General features: G+C 44.7%; 1 protein-coding gene across 2 annotated transcripts in view; it reads right to left on the minus strand.

Moving 5' to 3' along the window:
• Positions 1 to 4,343: 4,343 nt before the first annotated feature.
• LOC144098645 (sodium- and chloride-dependent GABA transporter 1-like) overlaps positions 4,344 to 18,131 on the minus strand; it is a 44,331-nt gene continuing 30,543 nt past the window's right edge. For both annotated transcript variants that reach the window (XM_077631445.1, XM_077631446.1), the window contains exons 2-15: positions 17,915 to 18,067; positions 16,897 to 17,080; positions 11,857 to 11,988; positions 11,025 to 11,241; positions 10,487 to 10,619; positions 9,731 to 9,865; positions 9,416 to 9,519; positions 7,621 to 7,745; positions 7,116 to 7,228; positions 6,489 to 6,617; positions 5,703 to 5,805; positions 5,512 to 5,612; positions 4,903 to 5,073; positions 4,344 to 4,675 (exon numbers count right to left, since the gene is read on the minus strand). In XM_077631445.1, the coding sequence (XP_077487571.1) occupies positions 4,583 to 4,675; positions 4,903 to 5,073; positions 5,512 to 5,612; positions 5,703 to 5,805; positions 6,489 to 6,617; positions 7,116 to 7,228; positions 7,621 to 7,745; positions 9,416 to 9,519; positions 9,731 to 9,865; positions 10,487 to 10,619; positions 11,025 to 11,241; positions 11,857 to 11,988; positions 16,897 to 17,080; positions 17,915 to 18,031 (1,857 nt within the window). In that variant the 5' untranslated portion in view covers positions 18,032 to 18,067 and the 3' untranslated portion in view covers positions 4,344 to 4,582. The remainder of the gene's footprint in view (positions 4,676 to 4,902; positions 5,074 to 5,511; positions 5,613 to 5,702; positions 5,806 to 6,488; positions 6,618 to 7,115; positions 7,229 to 7,620; positions 7,746 to 9,415; positions 9,520 to 9,730; positions 9,866 to 10,486; positions 10,620 to 11,024; positions 11,242 to 11,856; positions 11,989 to 16,896; positions 17,081 to 17,914; positions 18,068 to 18,131) is intronic.

Genomic DNA, 18,131 nt, shown 5'->3' on the forward strand with positions numbered 1-18,131 from the left:
CAGGACTAGCAGCTGCAGGTTGTGCCTGGGCCCGCTGTGGTGTTGAGCGAGCCTCCGGTACACATCGGCCACAGTCGCATGGCGGTCATAGACGCATTCCACCCTCATACGCTTGCCCAGTTGCCGTCGTAGTGCCCTGGCTATTCTTGGTGCGTTGCCATCACCCACGACCCACACTTCTCGTGATGAGTCGGGTGGAGCCTGTCTCTCGTAAGGTGCCCGAACAGAGTCGGCGTCGTCTCTCTGTAGGGGGTGTCTCTCGCTGTTGCCCCGCTGGCCGGATTCCTGGCCGCTTTTATCCCTCTGCGCCGGTTTGCTTGCTCTCTCTGATCGATCTGAGGCGCACCCGCTGGGTAAGGCCTTGTCGAGCTCATCGCCCGCCACTGTGCTACTTGTGTGGGCGCCAGCCTCCACAGCCGTCCTGGTGGCGCCACCTGTTGTGGACATAGCAAACTTCGCCATTGCCTCCTTTAGAAACATGCCTGCCGTGTGCGTCAAAAACCTGCTGCCCTTACCTTTTCCTTTTTCCTCCTTTCCACTCGAGGTAGTAGCTAGCGATCCTTGTGGCGGCCGCTTGCAACACATGCGGGCATGCGCACATTACGGCGCGGTCGTGGCGTGCAGTAGCCGTAGCTCACGTCGGTAGCAGACGGCGCCTTCCGCGCGTTTTCGACTGTTTAATAAGCAAACTGAAACGTAAGCGCGCAGAAATGAAAGTAGAAAGTCGCAAATATATGCAAGTGGCCAGAGCACAACGACTTCGCTCAAATACAATTGAACAGTCGGGCCGCCGCGCCTGTGGACCAGCGCCGCCGATGCCACCACCGGCTGCTACCGCCGCGGCACCACATCACCCTGACCGGCGGATATAGGGAAGTAGCTAGCGCCATCTCTTAACAACCATCCGCAACTCAAGACACGGCGACTACGATGGGTGAGCGAGCGACGCCGCAGCCATCTTTCTAGAGGAGGCGTAGCTCGCACGTGACGTCGCGCCAGCGAAATGATATGGCGGCCATGTTTGCGAACCGCTTGGCTGCGGCGCGCGCTTTGAGGCACGTACTGATGAACAAAGGTGTTTCGTGCTACGACCGGATTCTTCACGCTTTTTGCGTAGAAATTTAAACTATGATGGGTTCGGAGTCCTTTCACAGAGGCTATAAATCGCAATTTATTGTATTAGTGCGTGTGCGAGGAAAAGGTTTGGCAGTGCGAGAACATCTGCCCCTTAGACACACTAGGAGCAGAGAAGAGCGCGGCCGCTAGCCTGTTCCTGGGCATTACGTGGTAACATTGCCAGCTACTTTGCGACCACCGAAAAAATGCGTACGAATTGCTAAAACTGCACATTTCCTTCGAAAGTGCGTGGGCGAGAGCTTGTCAGCAACGCAGCTCGAGAAAGATGAGGTGCTCCTAGATTGAAGTGTCATCGCAATACTTTTAAGCCCTTTGAGCTGGGTGAACTCACCTCGAGGCTTCAATGTAAATATTATTTCGTTTGTTGGTTTCTTGGTGCTAAAACGAAGTTCACAGAAACGTTGATATCTGCGCTCAGCAGCGGCGGCATGCATGGTGAAGATGGGCGCACGGCTGTGTCATTGTCCCCGCGGCGTCGGCCCCGGCATGCGATTTCTGCCTCAGCTCGCCGCTTTTCGCTACGTCGTTTCTCAGTCGGCGCTGGCGTCGTGCGGAATTTTCAGGCTTGGTGCTGTACCTAAGGAGAAGTCAGGCGGCTCAGTCGGGGTTTGCCTCATCGAGCTACATTGGCGCACATGGTCACCATTTAAACGCAAAAATATCAGGTTAATCAGTGAACCTTTCCTTATTTCGCCATTAGCACATATTCGACAGTCGAAATTTCGGATTAACCTGTTCTGAAGTGCGCGCCACGCATTTGAAGGTTGCGGTTCTCGTGGTCGGAGTTGGCATGTTAAATGCGTGTCACACGCAAGCCCCATCTGTGTTCATCGCGCCTTCGTTCGCTGGCACCGGTTCTCAAAAAGTTTGTTCGTCGAAAGTTTCCTTCCAAGGTTACCACTGCGCTTGGAGCGACCAAATATCGCGCACGCAACCATACTGAAACGACGCAGCGTGCAGACTGAGGGAGCTGGTGGCTAGTAAACATGGTGGAAGCGTATCCCAGGATTCCATTAACGGACATCAGTGCAAGCTATATGTATGGTTCTTCATATGAACAAAACTATGGGGCTGCCCACACAAGAACAGCTAATATGGCAAACTTTAATGGCCTTCAGTGTAATCATAATGTATCGGCTATACAGAAATCCGGTGCTTCTTGATACTAGGGCCCTGATTTTTTGATTGAGAGGCGAGCTCTCTGAGAGTACACGAATGACAATTACTTTTGAGCACCGGCGTCCTCCTGCAATGTGAGTTATGACCTTATGTTGTGGGTTTCAGGCTGCTTTGAGCGCGTTAGAGCATCAAATGCAAAACAGGGGGGTAAGTATAATGCATGCTGCATGCGAGCTGTGCACATGAACTTTTTATATGCGTTTGGATGCTCCACATCCGGGTTCTTGGTTCAGTCTGGTGGCGATGCAGTAGCGTGTTCTCTGAATTTTTCTCAACTGCGGTCCATGGCCCTAATTAAATGGCAGCAGTTTTTTGCCCCTACCCATTCTTAAAAGCTTCGAATTAGACGACAGACGTAAACTCTTATTATCAACAATGTATAAAAACCGACAGTTTGAGAAAATCGTTGCCGTCAGCCGTGCTATTTAAGGACACTGTGCTTAGCAGTGCCTACTAAACCCCCTTCCTCAAATCACGAAAAAAGGCAACATTCAGAGCACGCTGCTTTTTAGGCCAATGAAGTATCGAAGTGTCATGTTGGTTAAGCATTACAAGACAACTTAAGTCATATGACAAAAATATGGCATACAAAGCCGTGAGTGACATCGCAGAACAACACGTGAAAAAATTTTGCGATATTATCCTTCAATATGGAAGGTGCAAAAGTGAATAAAACTTGCATGAAATTTCGTGCATAGTACGTAGAAGAAAGCATTAGCTGGAGCAACATATTCAAACTGAGCATGTAACTTAAAGGTGCCAGGCACTGTACACCGGTGTATGATGACATAGAACTTGGTAGATGTACGGCCACTGCAGTCATACCTCTAACATTTAGTGTGCGAAAATCGTGATCATCGAAGGCCGGTAGCAAATACACCTGCAGTTTTCTGAGGTCACGTAGGTTTTTGTGGAAACCTTGATTGTCAATCATGAACGTCTATGACCACGGAAACTCGGCATGCTCTCGGTAGCAAAGCTCTAGACCCTCCGTGGACATTTCTTATTGCAAGCCTGTAAGGATATAATGTCGAAAATAGGTATGGTTTCCGAAGTGAACAATTCTTCACTGTGCAAAAAAGTGCACACATAATGTAGTGACTTGATAGCAGTTATTATACCATCTTACACATCAGAAAATGCATTACTATCACTATAAGACTAGACCGCGTCCAATCCCCACTCGCCCTATTGCAAGCGTGAACCGATCGTCTCTGCCGACATTAAATTCTCACAGAAAAAAATGATTTTATGAATTTATTTTTGTTACGATTTCTTTGTAGAAATTGAACAGCGCATAACCTATTTTCCGCTATGAAGGATTTTGCTGCAGCCTCAAATGATGGTATCTCACGAGCTTGATAACACCATTTAAAATGTCCATCATTTTAAACACTCTCGCTGCCAAGTTGTAATGGATAATTTCACCTCAAACAGTGCATGGTCAACAGATCCAGGCTCACCGAAATGGCATTCTTGCCTGCAGGAGAAAGCAGGCGTTTTCTGTTACGACATACGATGGCAAAGGTTAATCTAGAGGCAACGTCATTAATCCTTGGAGAAAGTAATTCGTACAGCCATTTTCTTGCTGAAAAAAAGCATAACCTAATTAATGGAACTTTTTGCAGTTTTTTTTTGTTGTTATAGAGGAACAGCTCTCTATAAATGACTTTCCCCAGGGTGCAAATGGCGTTGACATCTCCGCCGCTACCGCTTCGATTCTATTCATTTGGTTCCCCCGCTATATTTTACTTTTTGTCTTCTTATTGCCATTAGTGTCAAATGAAATGCGATCAGGACAACTGAAACACGACACACACAAGCGCACGATTATTAGCTGCTGGAGTGCAAATTTATGTCCAGTTCATTAACACTTACAAAAGTGTGGCCATCGTGCCTTAGAAGTGAAAATAAATTGCACTTGCCTACTAGGATTTTCACGTTTTGCTCTTCGCATTTGTATTGTATCGGTCGCATTTTAATTTATGCTGACAGTGCATGAAATCAATAACAGGAAACAAACACCATGAGTTTTGAACTCTTTTATAGGCAAAGGTGTTCACTCATGTGTGAATGTGTACATTGCAATATAATTTATTGGCGATGCAGAGTAAAGTAGGCAGTGTGTGTAAACACACTTGATCCACAAGAAAAATACGCGATATCATACACGAAGTGATGCATAGATACAATGCATGGGTACTATGGTCGATGAGATGAAGTCATCATGCGTGGTGAGCTCGGTGGTGAAATTGGTCTTGAGTGTCTATGCTTGTAGGGCTCTGTTGCTAAATGTGTACTCCTTCTCCTCCTTCTCATCGTGTCCTGCTAACTGTGGAGAAACGCCCGTTATGATCCTCTGCAAAACAAATAAAAGCATAATCAGGAAAAAGTACTTCAGTGTTTTCATTAATATTAGCCAGCAAGCAGCCAGTTAACTAACCCAACTAGCAGTTTGCCAGCTATTGTGTCCACTAGACTGCAGTGGAAATGATCAGACCTACTAATCATACATTATTACATAAGCTATTACTTTTTGAATAGCTACATGCAAAACTAGTTGGAATTTCTGCCATGATTTCTCACCTGTCGTAGAGAACCGGGAGTGGTGATAAGGAAGTATATCATGTATCCAGGAATCATAACCATGGAGGCGAGCGCCATGAACCAGCCCAGCATCTCACCCCACCACGGGTATGCGTACGTCTTGGCATATACAATCGGCTGGTACTTGATCACAGAGAACAGGAATATGGCCTGCGTAAAAACGAACAAAGGAGATCATCGCACATTCACATTATCTGAAGTCCTTTATTGGTGTCTTACATATCAAGTGCAGAAAGCAAGAACGAAATGGCACTGAAGCTGGCACATGTAAGGTGATCAAGTTTAATGCTGCTATAGTTTCACAGTATTAATTGTTATTTGCTGATTGAATGCTGTTTAAAGACTTCTGTGACAAATTTTATTTTATTCTGATATGCATTTGCTAGAAGTGATTGCAGCAGGCTAAGCATCCTTTTAGTCATTCCTATTTTTCTGGCATGTATTAATAATCAGGGATGTTTAAATTTGAGAAAGAAGCACAAGCAATTTTAAATGTGCAGAAAAGTTTTAAGAAGTTTTCACGCAACACCTTGGTGCAATACTGGAGGTAACTGGAAAATGGCCGAAGAATAAACTGTCTGTACTTACCACACACACAGCTGGTACAAAGATCGACCAGCTGAGCCGGAACAAGGCGCTTGGGCGACGACCGAGCATTTCTTTGATGTTGTCAGAGATGTTGCTTGTTCCTGAAACAACATCCATTTACGACCTGTTAGTCCTAGGATTCACACATACAAGTTTATGATGAAGTCCATACAACTTTACGACATGCTCACCGTATATCCAGGACAGTGCAACTGCCTGGAAGAATACGATAAACAGCAACGTGATGCCAGTGACAGCATAGTTGTCCATCAGTTGCAAAAGGTACATCCCACCCTGCAATAAGAAACAGAGAAGACTAATGCGCGTTAATTCAAATATCGTTCATACCCACTAAGTCACACAATGCTAATGGACAGGTACAGTTTTGAGTATTTAGTAATGCGTTACAATTTCCGAAAGTTGCAAGGAACTTTCTTTGCATGCGACTCGAATGTCACTGCAGCATCAGAGTTATACTTAATAAGAAAATATATATATGTATGCTTCTATGTACGCTTGTTAAGCCCAATGAAAGAAAACACAAAATTCACTATTGCTATCATAAGGACTGTTCATCTTGCACGGTCTGTGTGTTGTTGAAATTGCACATGTTCAAGTAGCGTGATGAAATGAAGCTATGCATATGTCATTTACTGTTACTCATCGCTGTCTGTAAAGTAACAACAGGTTTTGATGTCATGTAGAAGAACGTTATGAAACCGGGCAGTAATGTTTCAGTGCTAAGTTTTAATCAAAGAAGTAGTTAGCAAATGTTTTTGCGTACTTTCACTGTCAATGCCGCAGCGTCAACTTTTGTTGTCCAAGTGCACAGTGGCTCCATGCTCTCCTTTTCACAACAAGAACAAACTTCAGCGCAATTTACTGATATGTGTGAATTGAAGCAGCAAAATTTCCAGTGCATTCTTGAAAACAGTAAACCTGACCGTAAATTTATTTATAAGCAGTGGGAAATTCACCTGAGTGACCATTGGAAGCCCAAGCAGAAACTGGAACACGACCATGAAGAATGTGATAAGCTTTCTCCGAGTGACCAGTTGCGGCCATTGGTCGATTATGCCAGCGACTATCGCTTCAGAGGGACAGAACTGCAAAACGATATAAAAAATGGGAGAAAAGAAGCATGCAATTTATAAGCACCTCATACAAACCTGTTCCAACATGTGTATGTTACACTAACACAGCTGTTTCTGCTTTTGTACAGAAAAAAAAAAAAGGAAATTGAAACAGCATGTTTGCTTTTGTCTCCTTGCCTCCTGAGGTCAGATCGATTGTTGGAAGCTTTATGTAGCTGACTAGGTGAGGCACCATAGCCCTTGGTACATATCTGGCGACCAACTATGGAATCAAACCCGCGATCTGGCCATCGATGCCACTGCTGTATAGGCGCATCAAATGCCTTCTAATCGAATGTCTTTGACTCAACTGCCGAACTTACGCTGCGAGCCGCAATACATAGAAAAATATAAAACTGAAACACAACTATATGCGTATAATACAAGGCATCAAATAGTATGGAAATGCAGTGCAAAGCAAATGCCTAAATATTCATAATACAGGCATAATGCAGGCAGATGTATGCATACCTGGCTGTTTATTCCCAGACAGAGCAGCATGACGAAAAACAGTATAGACCACACCGTCGAAGCTGGCATCCGTGTCACAACTTCAGGGTACACAAGAAAGGCCAAGCCTGGTCCTGGAAAGCCAGCGTGAAAGAAAGGGATGAAGGATTAAGACATCATGTCATACTGTTCTATAAAACAACAAAATAGAGCTTTTAAAGAATTCATTTCACTTCGATGTTGAGACAAGTGCCATAAAAGGTTGCTTTTCATTAAAGCTTTCATCCAACATGACTTGAACCTTCATCATCATCATTTATTGATCCCTTAAGGACCCTTCACTGTTACTCATGTGAAGTAACAACAGGTTTTGATGTCACATAGAAGAACGTTATGAAACCGGACAGTAATTTTTCAGTGCTAAGTTTTAATCAAAGAAGTAGTTAGCAAATGTTTTTGCATATATGTATATATATATTCGTGCATTATGCAAGCTGAGCTACGGGGCCACAGGAAAGTCACTCACCTGACTTCACAACATCGCCTACTGATTTATCAGCTACAAAAGCCATGTGACCGAGCACTGAGAATATAACTGTCCCCGCTAGAAGACTTGTCAGTGGATTGATGGAACAAACAATTGCGGAGTCCCTGCAGAAAAATGGGAGCACAGAAAACGAAGTTTTCTAATTAGGATGACAGCATACCATTCACAAGTGATTATACGTACTAAGCTAGATAGGCACGAGGACAAGCGTGATATGAGAACCTCGCTGATGCCGCAACATTAGGAGTGCTTACTTTGTCCTTTAAGATTCTCGCAAGCAGATACCCACCTTTCACTGAGTCCATTTGCTGACATAGTATATTGCTGGTGGCTTTATGTAGGGGCCATAATTGCCAGGTGACAGAATTTTTTAGACTGTAGTCACGAGACTCATTCCAGGTGAATGACATAGACGGGGTGTGAAATTAAGTAATGTAAGTATTTATATCCAGCCTTAAGTGCTTGGCGGGAGCTAGACTACTTGTTTCACTAAGCAGCCTATTTGGACATCACTATGTGAGAGCATCATTGAGCTTCTAAATTTACTTGGTTTGCTTTAAGTACATGTGACGGCATCAACGAGACTTTCTAAGAGACAACAAAAAAAGATGAGACTAATTGCTAGCGCCAATCCCACAAAACATGAACTGTATCTTGCTCTGTACGCTCATTAAATATAACACATCAGTGACATTAGCACTAAATATGTCACACTGTACATGAACCATAGTTATTTGAATGGTAATACGTCATATGGTATGCACAGACTTCTTCTGTGCCAAAAATAGCTTGAAACTCACTCCCACAACCAATACCAGACATCTTTCCATGTTCGCAAACCTACTACATATAGAAAAGCCAGAATCAGTTTGACAGTGAAGTCAACGGCATTTGTTCTACTGTGAAATGCAGTAAAAATGTGTGCGGGCACCATTTCTCAAGCACTCAAAATTCATTCTATGCTTTTATTATAAAAAGTTGTTCAAGCTACAATCACGTAAAGACAAGGATCTGGTAAAGACAAGATTTGCCATGCCTGAAACTGAGTCTGTATAAACATACTACTGCGATAAACTAAAAACCTAACAGGTAGAACTGAATAATGATCTTTATATGTTATCACACAGAGTCCGGGGATAGACACATAAGAAACCAGTTCCTTATGTAGTACGCCAAGAACTACCCTTCACGTCAAAATATAAATCATAGCTATCACCCCTTTGCAAAAAAAGATACACACAAAATTAAGCTGCGATTAGTTCACAAATTGTTTGCACTTTAATTTCTAGCATATCATTTCTAACAAACAGGGCAAAGCTGTTTTTTCGGGCACAGTTCATATCTTCGATTTGAATAGGCAATTAAGAACAAAGACAAAAATGACCTTGAGGTGACCCAGAGCCTGTTCGAGAAGTTTTCAGCATCCACATGTTACAAAGGAGCAAAGGAGATCTATATCACAAAGGAGATAATCTGAGGTTACTAGCGCTTCAGTGTGCACAAAAATGAACAGGCGGTTTTGAGAAATGGTGCATAGGCCACAACTATTCAGGCATAAAGCTTCTGCTGAGCCCGCACTCTTGTTAAAATAAAGAGTTCATGTTGAGTGGGATCCACATTGCTCAAATAAAATTATCACACGCTTTCATGTGCAACAAGCAGCAGTGAGTTGCATTGAGAAAGGGAAAGCAGGGGAGAGGGAAAGCAGCGAACGATCGCCGATGGTTCCAACGACGGAAGGCACCAAGATGAAAAGGTGGGCATGGACTCTAACCTGAAGAAATTCTGATGAAACTTGTTGTAGCTACCTAGTGTCACCACAGAGCCAACGCCAATCCCAAAAGTATAGAACACCTGAGTGCCTGCAGCAATCCATACCTGAGCGGAGAACGCATCAAAGGAAGAAAAAAAAAGAAGCACATTATAGTTGGAGTAAGCTGCAGGGACAATATGATCACAATTGGCAGTGGTTGACAATGAGGCAAAAATGGCCACAAGCATTAGTTGTGCACGCTTCAGCAGCCTTCGGGCAAAAAGGGCTCAATAAACAAAAACCATCCTACCTGACGTAACAGGGCAACATGCTTACCTTTGGCTTGAGCAGTTGGCTCCAGTCAGGGGTAACGTAAAACAACAGGCCGTCGACTGAACCCTGCAGTGTGACGCCTCTCACAAGCAGCACGAAGAGACAAATGTATGGGAATATGGCTGTCACCCAGACGATCTGCAAGGGACAATATGAAGACATGATTGCTGATGTGAAATTTTTTCGTTCTCTATGCGAGATGTGCTTTAGATTATGCTGATGTTTAATTTGTTGTTGGAGCCGCCGCGGTGGTTGTGTGGTTATGGTGCTCGGCTGCTGGCCCGAAAGACGCGGGTTCGATCCTGGCCGCGGCGGTTGAATTTCGATGGAGGCGAAATTCTAGAAGCCCGTGTGCCGTGCGATGTCAGTGCACGTTAAAGAACTCCAGGTGGTCGAAATCCCTGGAGCCCTTCACTACGGCGTCTCTCATAGCCTGAGTCGCTTTGGGACGTTAAACCCCCGTAGACCTAGACCTCACAGTTTAATTTCTTGCAAGCGAGGATGCTGATTTAAACATGATGACCATGCGGGGTCATGGGTTTTAAAAAAATGTGAACCATACTTATACCAACCTGGTGACAGTGTTAATGACATGAGTTGCAAATGGACTTTTTTAAAGGCAAGTTAGCTTGGTATTCAATGTGTTTATTCATATGCACCTTCATAATTATTAATTGAAAGAGGTCCACTATTGGTTCACAATCAATTCACTGAGAAACAGGTGGCTAAAAGTGTGAGAGACAAATGTAAATTGATTACCTTGCCACTTTGATGGAGACCTCTCCAAATGACAATGTACACAATGAACCATGACAGGAACAAGTACAATGCCAGTTCCAAACGCATATTTCCCATTTCATGCAATCCGGAAGAAATGCCGAGAACATGGTTCCTGAGAGCGAGAATGGAGGGTGGTGGGAGGGTGTGGTAAAAGAAAGAATGAGGTACAACATAAGCATACCAAATTAATATGGCACAATCATCAAAATATGGAAATAGTTGTTAAGCGTTAATGTTGTGAACACTATCTTAGGAGACAGAGGAAGAAAAGAGATAAGGTGTATATAGTCATCATGCACAATCTAAATGTTCTGCATTACACGAGGTATATTTCAGTTATTATCACTGTAAAATAAACATTAAAATGAGCCTAAATTTAGGGGTTCGATCCAAAAAACATAAGGCGGAAAACATTGCACAGCAAGTGATGATAAGACACAAGGCTTTCACAAATTTTTTGAGCTACTTTTCCTTGCCTAGATGTCCTATAAAAGGCTCAAGTGTATGTCATACTCACTCCCAGAACTCTACAATAGGTGTGACAGATCCATTGTGTGGCATGGGGTGCGTATCATTGTACTCCCAGCAATTTTCAGTGTTCCAGTGGTTGCCGCAGTGCTTCCAGGGTAGAACTTCAGTGAACGACGAGATTAGGTAGAACAGGATCCATGCCACGATCACCATGTAGTAGATATTGGAAAGTGTCACAATGGTCAGTGATGCGATGCCGATGCCTGCAAAAGTGAAAGAGGGTTATTAAATGTTGCAAACCTACACTGCCGGCCATGTTACACCCGCCAAGTGAATTGCTGCATCAACATCTAATCATTGCTATTACAGTTTTCTTTCCAGAGTGTATAGCTTGATAACACTGTTAACCTATGGTTACACGGGTAACTTTCATAACAGACCAACTATGCACTGTAAGAAGTTATTACTGTGTTTATCAATTCAATAGTAGACAATTTCACGGCTCCGAAAATGAAACTATGTGCCTGGTACTCGTAATGCCATCAAAGGTTATGGGCAAAACAGATGACATGAAGACATGAAGAAACAATATAAGTGCAATCCTCTCGCTCGTCCTGTCGTGTCCTGTCGTGTTTCTGTCGTGTCCTGTCGCTCGTCCTGTTGCGCTCATCCTGTCGTGTCTTCTGTCTTCATGTCGCCTGTCGCCTTTTTAGCACACAACCTTTGATGGCATTACAATTATCAAGCCAACTAGCCAGACAACTGCTCTTGCTATATGTCTGATGGCTCCTTCCTGTGTGGTGGATTTTAGTGGTTTCCTGTATCCGCAAGGGAAGTTCTAGTAATGATCACCCCAGATGTGCTACAAGCTGACATACCTTTGAACATTGGCACTATGCCCCATATCCCTATGCCTCCACGACTCAAGTACTGGCCCATGGCGACTTCCAAGTAGAACATAGGAATCGCTGTAGTGATGAGGCAGATGAAGTAGGGGATGAGGAATGCACCTGCACAGAAACAGAGGAACATTGTGTGAGATCATGGTATTTAGAACGCATGTACAGCAGTCCACAAAATCGAAAAACAGCAGACAAGTGTCCAGTAAAATTTGCAAAGCTCCACATAATGCTTCCTTGCAGCTACTGCACTCGGGATGATTACAGACCACTGAGCAAGTCCTTTCACTTTAAGGGCAGTTTCACAAAAACACAAACAATAAGCCAGTGTCTAGAACAAGTAAAACAGCATGAATCCAGGGATATATGTGTGTGACCTCTCAGTGAGCAACTGACCACAGATGGATAAAAGTGAAGCAAAACAACCAAACTAAGCATACGGCACATCAAATCGCATGGAAGCATTTAGACATGCATAGCATTTATGGTGTGCGAGTGTATTGGCAAAATTAATTGAGTGGCAGACGATTTCTTAGTTTTTAGTTTTTAATGTTGTTTAGTGATTTTATTTTAATCAATATAGCAAAGGCTTTTAACTTCTACTTTCAGTATATCTCTCTCTGTGGTCTGTGGACTTCATGAAGACAGCAATGTAGTCTTACTAATTTTATGAGTTCTTCAAAAACGTGATTCCTCCATAAACTAGAAAAGGAAGAGTTCACCGAGAGGCCCTATTGAAAAAAGACAGCGATCATCAGAAAAAGCTGCTATTGAAGAAAATATACTTGGCTTGAAACATGTACAAATATTAAAACGAACTTTTTGGGCAAACAGCGCGCGGAACGGCAGGCTAGATAAAAACTAGACAGGACAAGCGCTGTCTGTTTATTATGTGTCATTTTTTTAACTCTTTGCCTGTTATGAACGGTATCTAAATTACCAGTCTTTCGATACTTCTGTACAGAAACTTACTTTTGCTGCATAAGCCAGTTTCAGCTTCGCTGTTCTTCCTTAAGATCATTATAAACCCTTAGCTGACTCACCGAACTCTCCACATAAAGTTTATTTTAGGACTGGCCTACCCTGGTCAGCCAACCAATCAGAGAAATGCCATGACACCTGTTAATCAAGAATAAACTAACACCGTCACGTTGCTCAATCGCAACAGCTGCAATGCCGACATCCGAGGCTCCTGTCAATCACACCAGCCTCCTTGGCCAGCTGACAGCCAGTAACAAACCTACCGTGCACGTTAACAGCGTTAAAATTCGGCCGCATTTTTTTTTTATTTTAACGCTGTTAACGTGCACGGTAGGTTTGTTACTGGCTGTCAGCTGGTCAAGGAGGCTGGTGTGATTGACAGGAGCCTCGGATGTCGGCATTGCAGCTGTTGCGATTGAGCAACGCGACGGTGTTAGTTTATTCTTGATTAACAGGTGTCATGGCATTTCTCTGATTGGTTGGCTGATCAGGGTAGGCCAGTCCTAAAATAAACTTTATGTGGAGAGTTCGGTGAGTCAGCTAAGGGTTTATAATGATCTTAAGGAAGAACAGCGAAGCTGAAACTGGCTTATGCAGCAAAAGTAAGTTTCTGTACAGAAGTTAAAATTCGGCCGCAGTTCCCGGGTTCGAACCCGACCGCGGCGGCTGCGTTTTTATGGAGGAAAAACGCTAAGGCGCCCGTGTGCTGTGCGATGTCAGTGCACGTTAAAGATCCCCAGGTGGTCGAAATTATTCCGGAGCCCTCCACTACGGACCTATTTGTTCCTCTCTTCTTTCACTCTCTCCTTTATCCCTTCCCTTACGGCGCGGTTCAGGTGTCCAACGATATATGAGACAGATACTGCGCCATTTCCTTTCCACCAAAAACCAATTATTATTATTATTCGGCCGCAGAACAAAGCATCTTGAGCTTGAATACAAGCGACCACGTCTCCAAACACCCGTGCTGCAGAACGTAGAAAATAATTGGTTTTTTGGGGGAAAGGAAATGGCGCAGTATCTGTCTCATATATCGTCGGACACCTGAACCACGCCGTAAGGGAAGGGATAATGGAGGGAGTGAAAGAAGAAAGGAAGAGAGAGGTGCCGTAGTGGAGGGCTCCGAAATAATTTCGACCACCTGGGGATCTTTAACGTGCACTGACATCGCACAGCACACGGGCGCCTTAGCGTTTTTCCTCCATAAAAACGCAGCCGCCGCGGTCGGGTTCGAACCCGGGAACTCCGGATCAGTAGTCGAGCGCCCTAACCACTGAGCCACCGCGGCGGGGCCAGAAAATATACTTATATATACATAGACAGATCGCCCGCATATTGCTAGCACGTGCGCTTGCGTCTCTATCTCTTCTCGCCATCAGCCACAATCAGCGACCTCGCGCCCCACACGTTTTCTGCCGTTTTTTTTTTCTCTTTCGTCCTTCTAGCCGTGGCCGCCACTGCTGTTCATGCACCGGCCGTCTGTTCGCACTCTGCGAGAACGCGGGAGTAAATTTGTAAGGCACGCCCAAGGTGATACTGAAGGTAAGATGCCACAAATATCTGGGCCAAACGCAAAGGTCGTTTTACTTTTATTTTATCAGAAGAAAGAAAAAAAAATGGTCGTAACAGGTGCCGCCGGGTCATTTTGCTTTACAGACAGCTCAGAGGTGCAACGGCGCTTTCTTGTTGCATGATCACACAGCGTGAAGTGCATCTCCAATGGATTCGTGGGGAGTCGGTTTCACATTCCAGCGCGCATAAAAATGGAGCTCATATTTCCCCGCTGTAGGCGAGCGTACAAGACACTAAACATTCAAGCAGCTCGCATTTTAAGTATTCTGGAGGAATGTCATTGCATGCTTGCGCGAAGTGCACGCGTCGATCAAGGGGCAAGGATCGAAGGTCGCGAAACGCCGGTGTGTTTCAAGGGCAAGTTCGACGCAGTGGTTCAGAAATGGGCTAATGATACGGAGAACCAGCGATTAACGATATAGCGTTCACAATGTACGGCAAAGGTTCAGAATTCAAATTGTAGTATTTGACAGTAGTACGGCCAGCTAGCGCATATTATGATTGAATTCGATAAAATTATTGAGGTACCTGAACGTTATTTTCTGTCAAAAACTGCAGCAACAGTGTTTGACAACATCTCATTAGTCTGAACTCAGCTGGGAGCTGTCACCGTGGACGACATAGCTTGCCATCGAATTGGTTCTGGTAAACGTTAAATTCCCTTGTTTTCCGGTGGTCTACTATATTTTCCCGACCTTTTGTCTACAACAACAACAAAAGAGCCAGATTCGTGAGATGGAAGCGGCTTTCTCCTGAGATGAGCCTCTGTGTATTTCTGGCTGAGCCAGGTTCTACGCTCGCGGGGTATTTATCGTCTTTATCGACACCTCATAGCGACTTTCAGATAAAAGCCAATTCAGTGCTAATTTTTGGGCTAAATGTCGCAAAACGTAAACAAAAGCGTCGCTGAGCATGACTTGGTTCACCGAGCCGCCTTTGATCGCAGATAGCGGCCACGTGCCCTGCTGAGGGCGTCTCTTGAGACCTTATCTTCAGTGTCAGCTCTTTTCCTTCAACAATGGAGTGATGATTCTGCCCCGACAGTCAGCAACGCGTGAGGAGCAAGGGTGAATGCTCGGGCTGTCGAGGATGCAGCCTCTTCAAGTAGCACCAGCTGCATTCTGGGTAACAAACGACAGCTCTTTGAAGATAATCCGAAAGCCACGCCATCTCTGTGTCTTCCTCGTTGCCCTTCCTCTTTCTCTACGGAATTTCTTTTCTGAGAAGCTGCGTTTTTTTTAATGATTTCTTACCACGATTTCTAAGATGGTGTTTGCGAGATTTAACCAGTTTAGTCTTTAAGCGCCCCTTTGATCTGTCGTGTGCAAGACACCCAAATGGGGAATGACAACTTCCAGCTATACCTGAGGACCTTCTAAAACTCCCTGTAATCTTTGGATATCTGCAAGTTTTGATAAATGTCATATGATACTACGATTCTGACGTCGAGCAAGAGATATGCGCCTTGACGCCACAAGAACGGCGAAAGACAATTTATTTAAACGCCTTGATATCTCCGACATGCAGGTACCGTTAGATAAGTACCGGATCGTGACAGGCTTAAAGCAACCCTGACTACCACTGGCTTTGAACGCTTAGGCATCCCAAACTATTCCGATATTAGTTTGCACATCCTACCTCACCGGTTTATTTAAATTCTTCTACGACTCGCAATCTCTTGCGTGATAATGGTGTTTTGATGAGTTGGAAGTGTGGTACCATTCTGGGAGTTTTTTTTTTATTTCTTTCAACTACCGCGTTACTGAGACGGGTAAGTCGGCTACTGCTTCTGCCACGTTTACAGCGTTAGGCTGCTGAGCATGAAGCCGCGGGTTCGAATCCCGGTATGGAAAGTTGGGATAATTGGATGCTGTTCGTGATGAATAAGTGGGCGCAAACGTTACGAAGACACTGAACAAGGACCACAGGACAGGCGCCGTGTCCCAGCCGCACCGCCCTTAGAAAAATTTCTTTACAAGTTTGTCCGTAGATGTTTGTCTGAAACTCTATAGACTTTCAATAGACAAATTCTATAGACTAGTTTATAGGCAATAAAAATTCTATAAAGAGTATGTGGACAATCTATAGATTTATGCCCATACACATTTATTAGACTTCTTCTATAGACAGTCTACAGAGTTTGAATAGAAAAAAGGAAATGTTATAGGAAGGCAAAAGAGTCGAAGTCAACAGACAGTCTATAGACCATTTTTAAAAGGGCGGCCACACTTCGCTGAAGCGAAATGAAGAAAACGTCCATGCGCTGTGAGATGTCAGTGCACAGTAAAGAACCCCAAGCGGTAGAAATGAATCCGAAGCCCTCCAGCGCGCTGACTCTCTCTGTTCCGACTAAAGCTCTCTCCTTTATACATTTCCATGAGGCGCAGTTCACGTATCCATCGATACTCGGACAGTTGCCGCGCCTTTCCATTCCCGATGAAACGTTTGCACAACTTTTTTGCTCACCGCCTCCGTTTTCGTAGCAGAGGTAGGGAAACCGCCAGACATTGCCCAGGCCCACGGCGTAGCTGATGCAGCCGAAGATGAAGTCCGCCTTGCCCGCCCACTTGCCCCTGCTCGGGAGGCCGGCGAGGTCCTGCTGGCTGCCCAGCCCGCTGGTGGTGCACGAAGATTCCTCGTTGTCCTCGGCCTGCACGCGAACAGACGACGAGCCATGGAGATGCCTCGCTGCAGCCAGCCAAGCGCTTGACAGAACAACGCCTCCGAACGGCCTGACGCAAATACGTTTTGAAAGCGGATACGCCTTTCGAAGGTATGACTCGGAAGAGGCCCCGCTTTTTGGGTTAAAGAAGTCCGACAAGTCGCCGAAGAGCGGATGAGTAGCGTACGTAGTTCATGGACGGATACACTACTAGACGCATTATCGGCAGTAAAAGTAAATACATGCTGTACGCGCGGCAGCATGCGCGGTGCAGCGCTCGTCGCACTCGCCATTTTTTGACAGCAGTGTTAACCTATACTATAATATTATTTAGAGATAGTGGCTCTTTGTTAATAAAATAACAATGGAAGGAGAAGATTTGCTAGCCGCTGCATCTGCCATCGAAACCTGAAGCAGCTGAGCTGGGGCCAGCGTGAGTAAAAGGTTGAGTTATCGCCACAACAAAACCACAAAACATTCTGTCGTGCTTTGGCCAAGAGAATGTCGTTTTTACGACTGTTTTATCACTTAATTTGCTTACTCTACTTACTAGACAGCACACAGTAATGTGATCACGGTGCAGTAAAAAATATGGACAGACCATTCTATCAGCACATACCGCAGTAAGCCTGGAAAGAGCGAATGCCTAGTGGCTTACTTAATGACGTCACGATTCAATCTGCTCGCGGTGTACTCCGTGCGCAACAGTTATTTGTAGGTTGACGCTAGTCGGAAGTTACCAGAGTTCCTAGCAATGCAGAAGTCAGTATAATTTGTCTTTTTTTTTCGTACGTGCGTTTGCAACAGTGTGGCCTCCCTCACCTCTCTGCAGATGGGCACCGCCTGTGGTGCCGTGAAAGGGGATGCCTTTTCCCGGCACGAATTTCGGCCCAGGAACGCCAGGGTAAAAACGTTCGACCCCGACGTCTTCTTTTCCATGTTTCCAGCCTCTGGACGAAACTAGTTTGCAGTGTCCTGCGAGCGAAAGAAAACAAGCCAAAAAAGAGAGGTCAAGTATAGCTGGAGGATCGGCTAACGC

The sequence above is a fragment of the Amblyomma americanum genome, chromosome 7, assembly GCF_052857255.1.
Source record: "Amblyomma americanum isolate KBUSLIRL-KWMA chromosome 7, ASM5285725v1, whole genome shotgun sequence".
Taxonomy (NCBI): domain Eukaryota; kingdom Metazoa; phylum Arthropoda; class Arachnida; order Ixodida; family Ixodidae; genus Amblyomma; species Amblyomma americanum.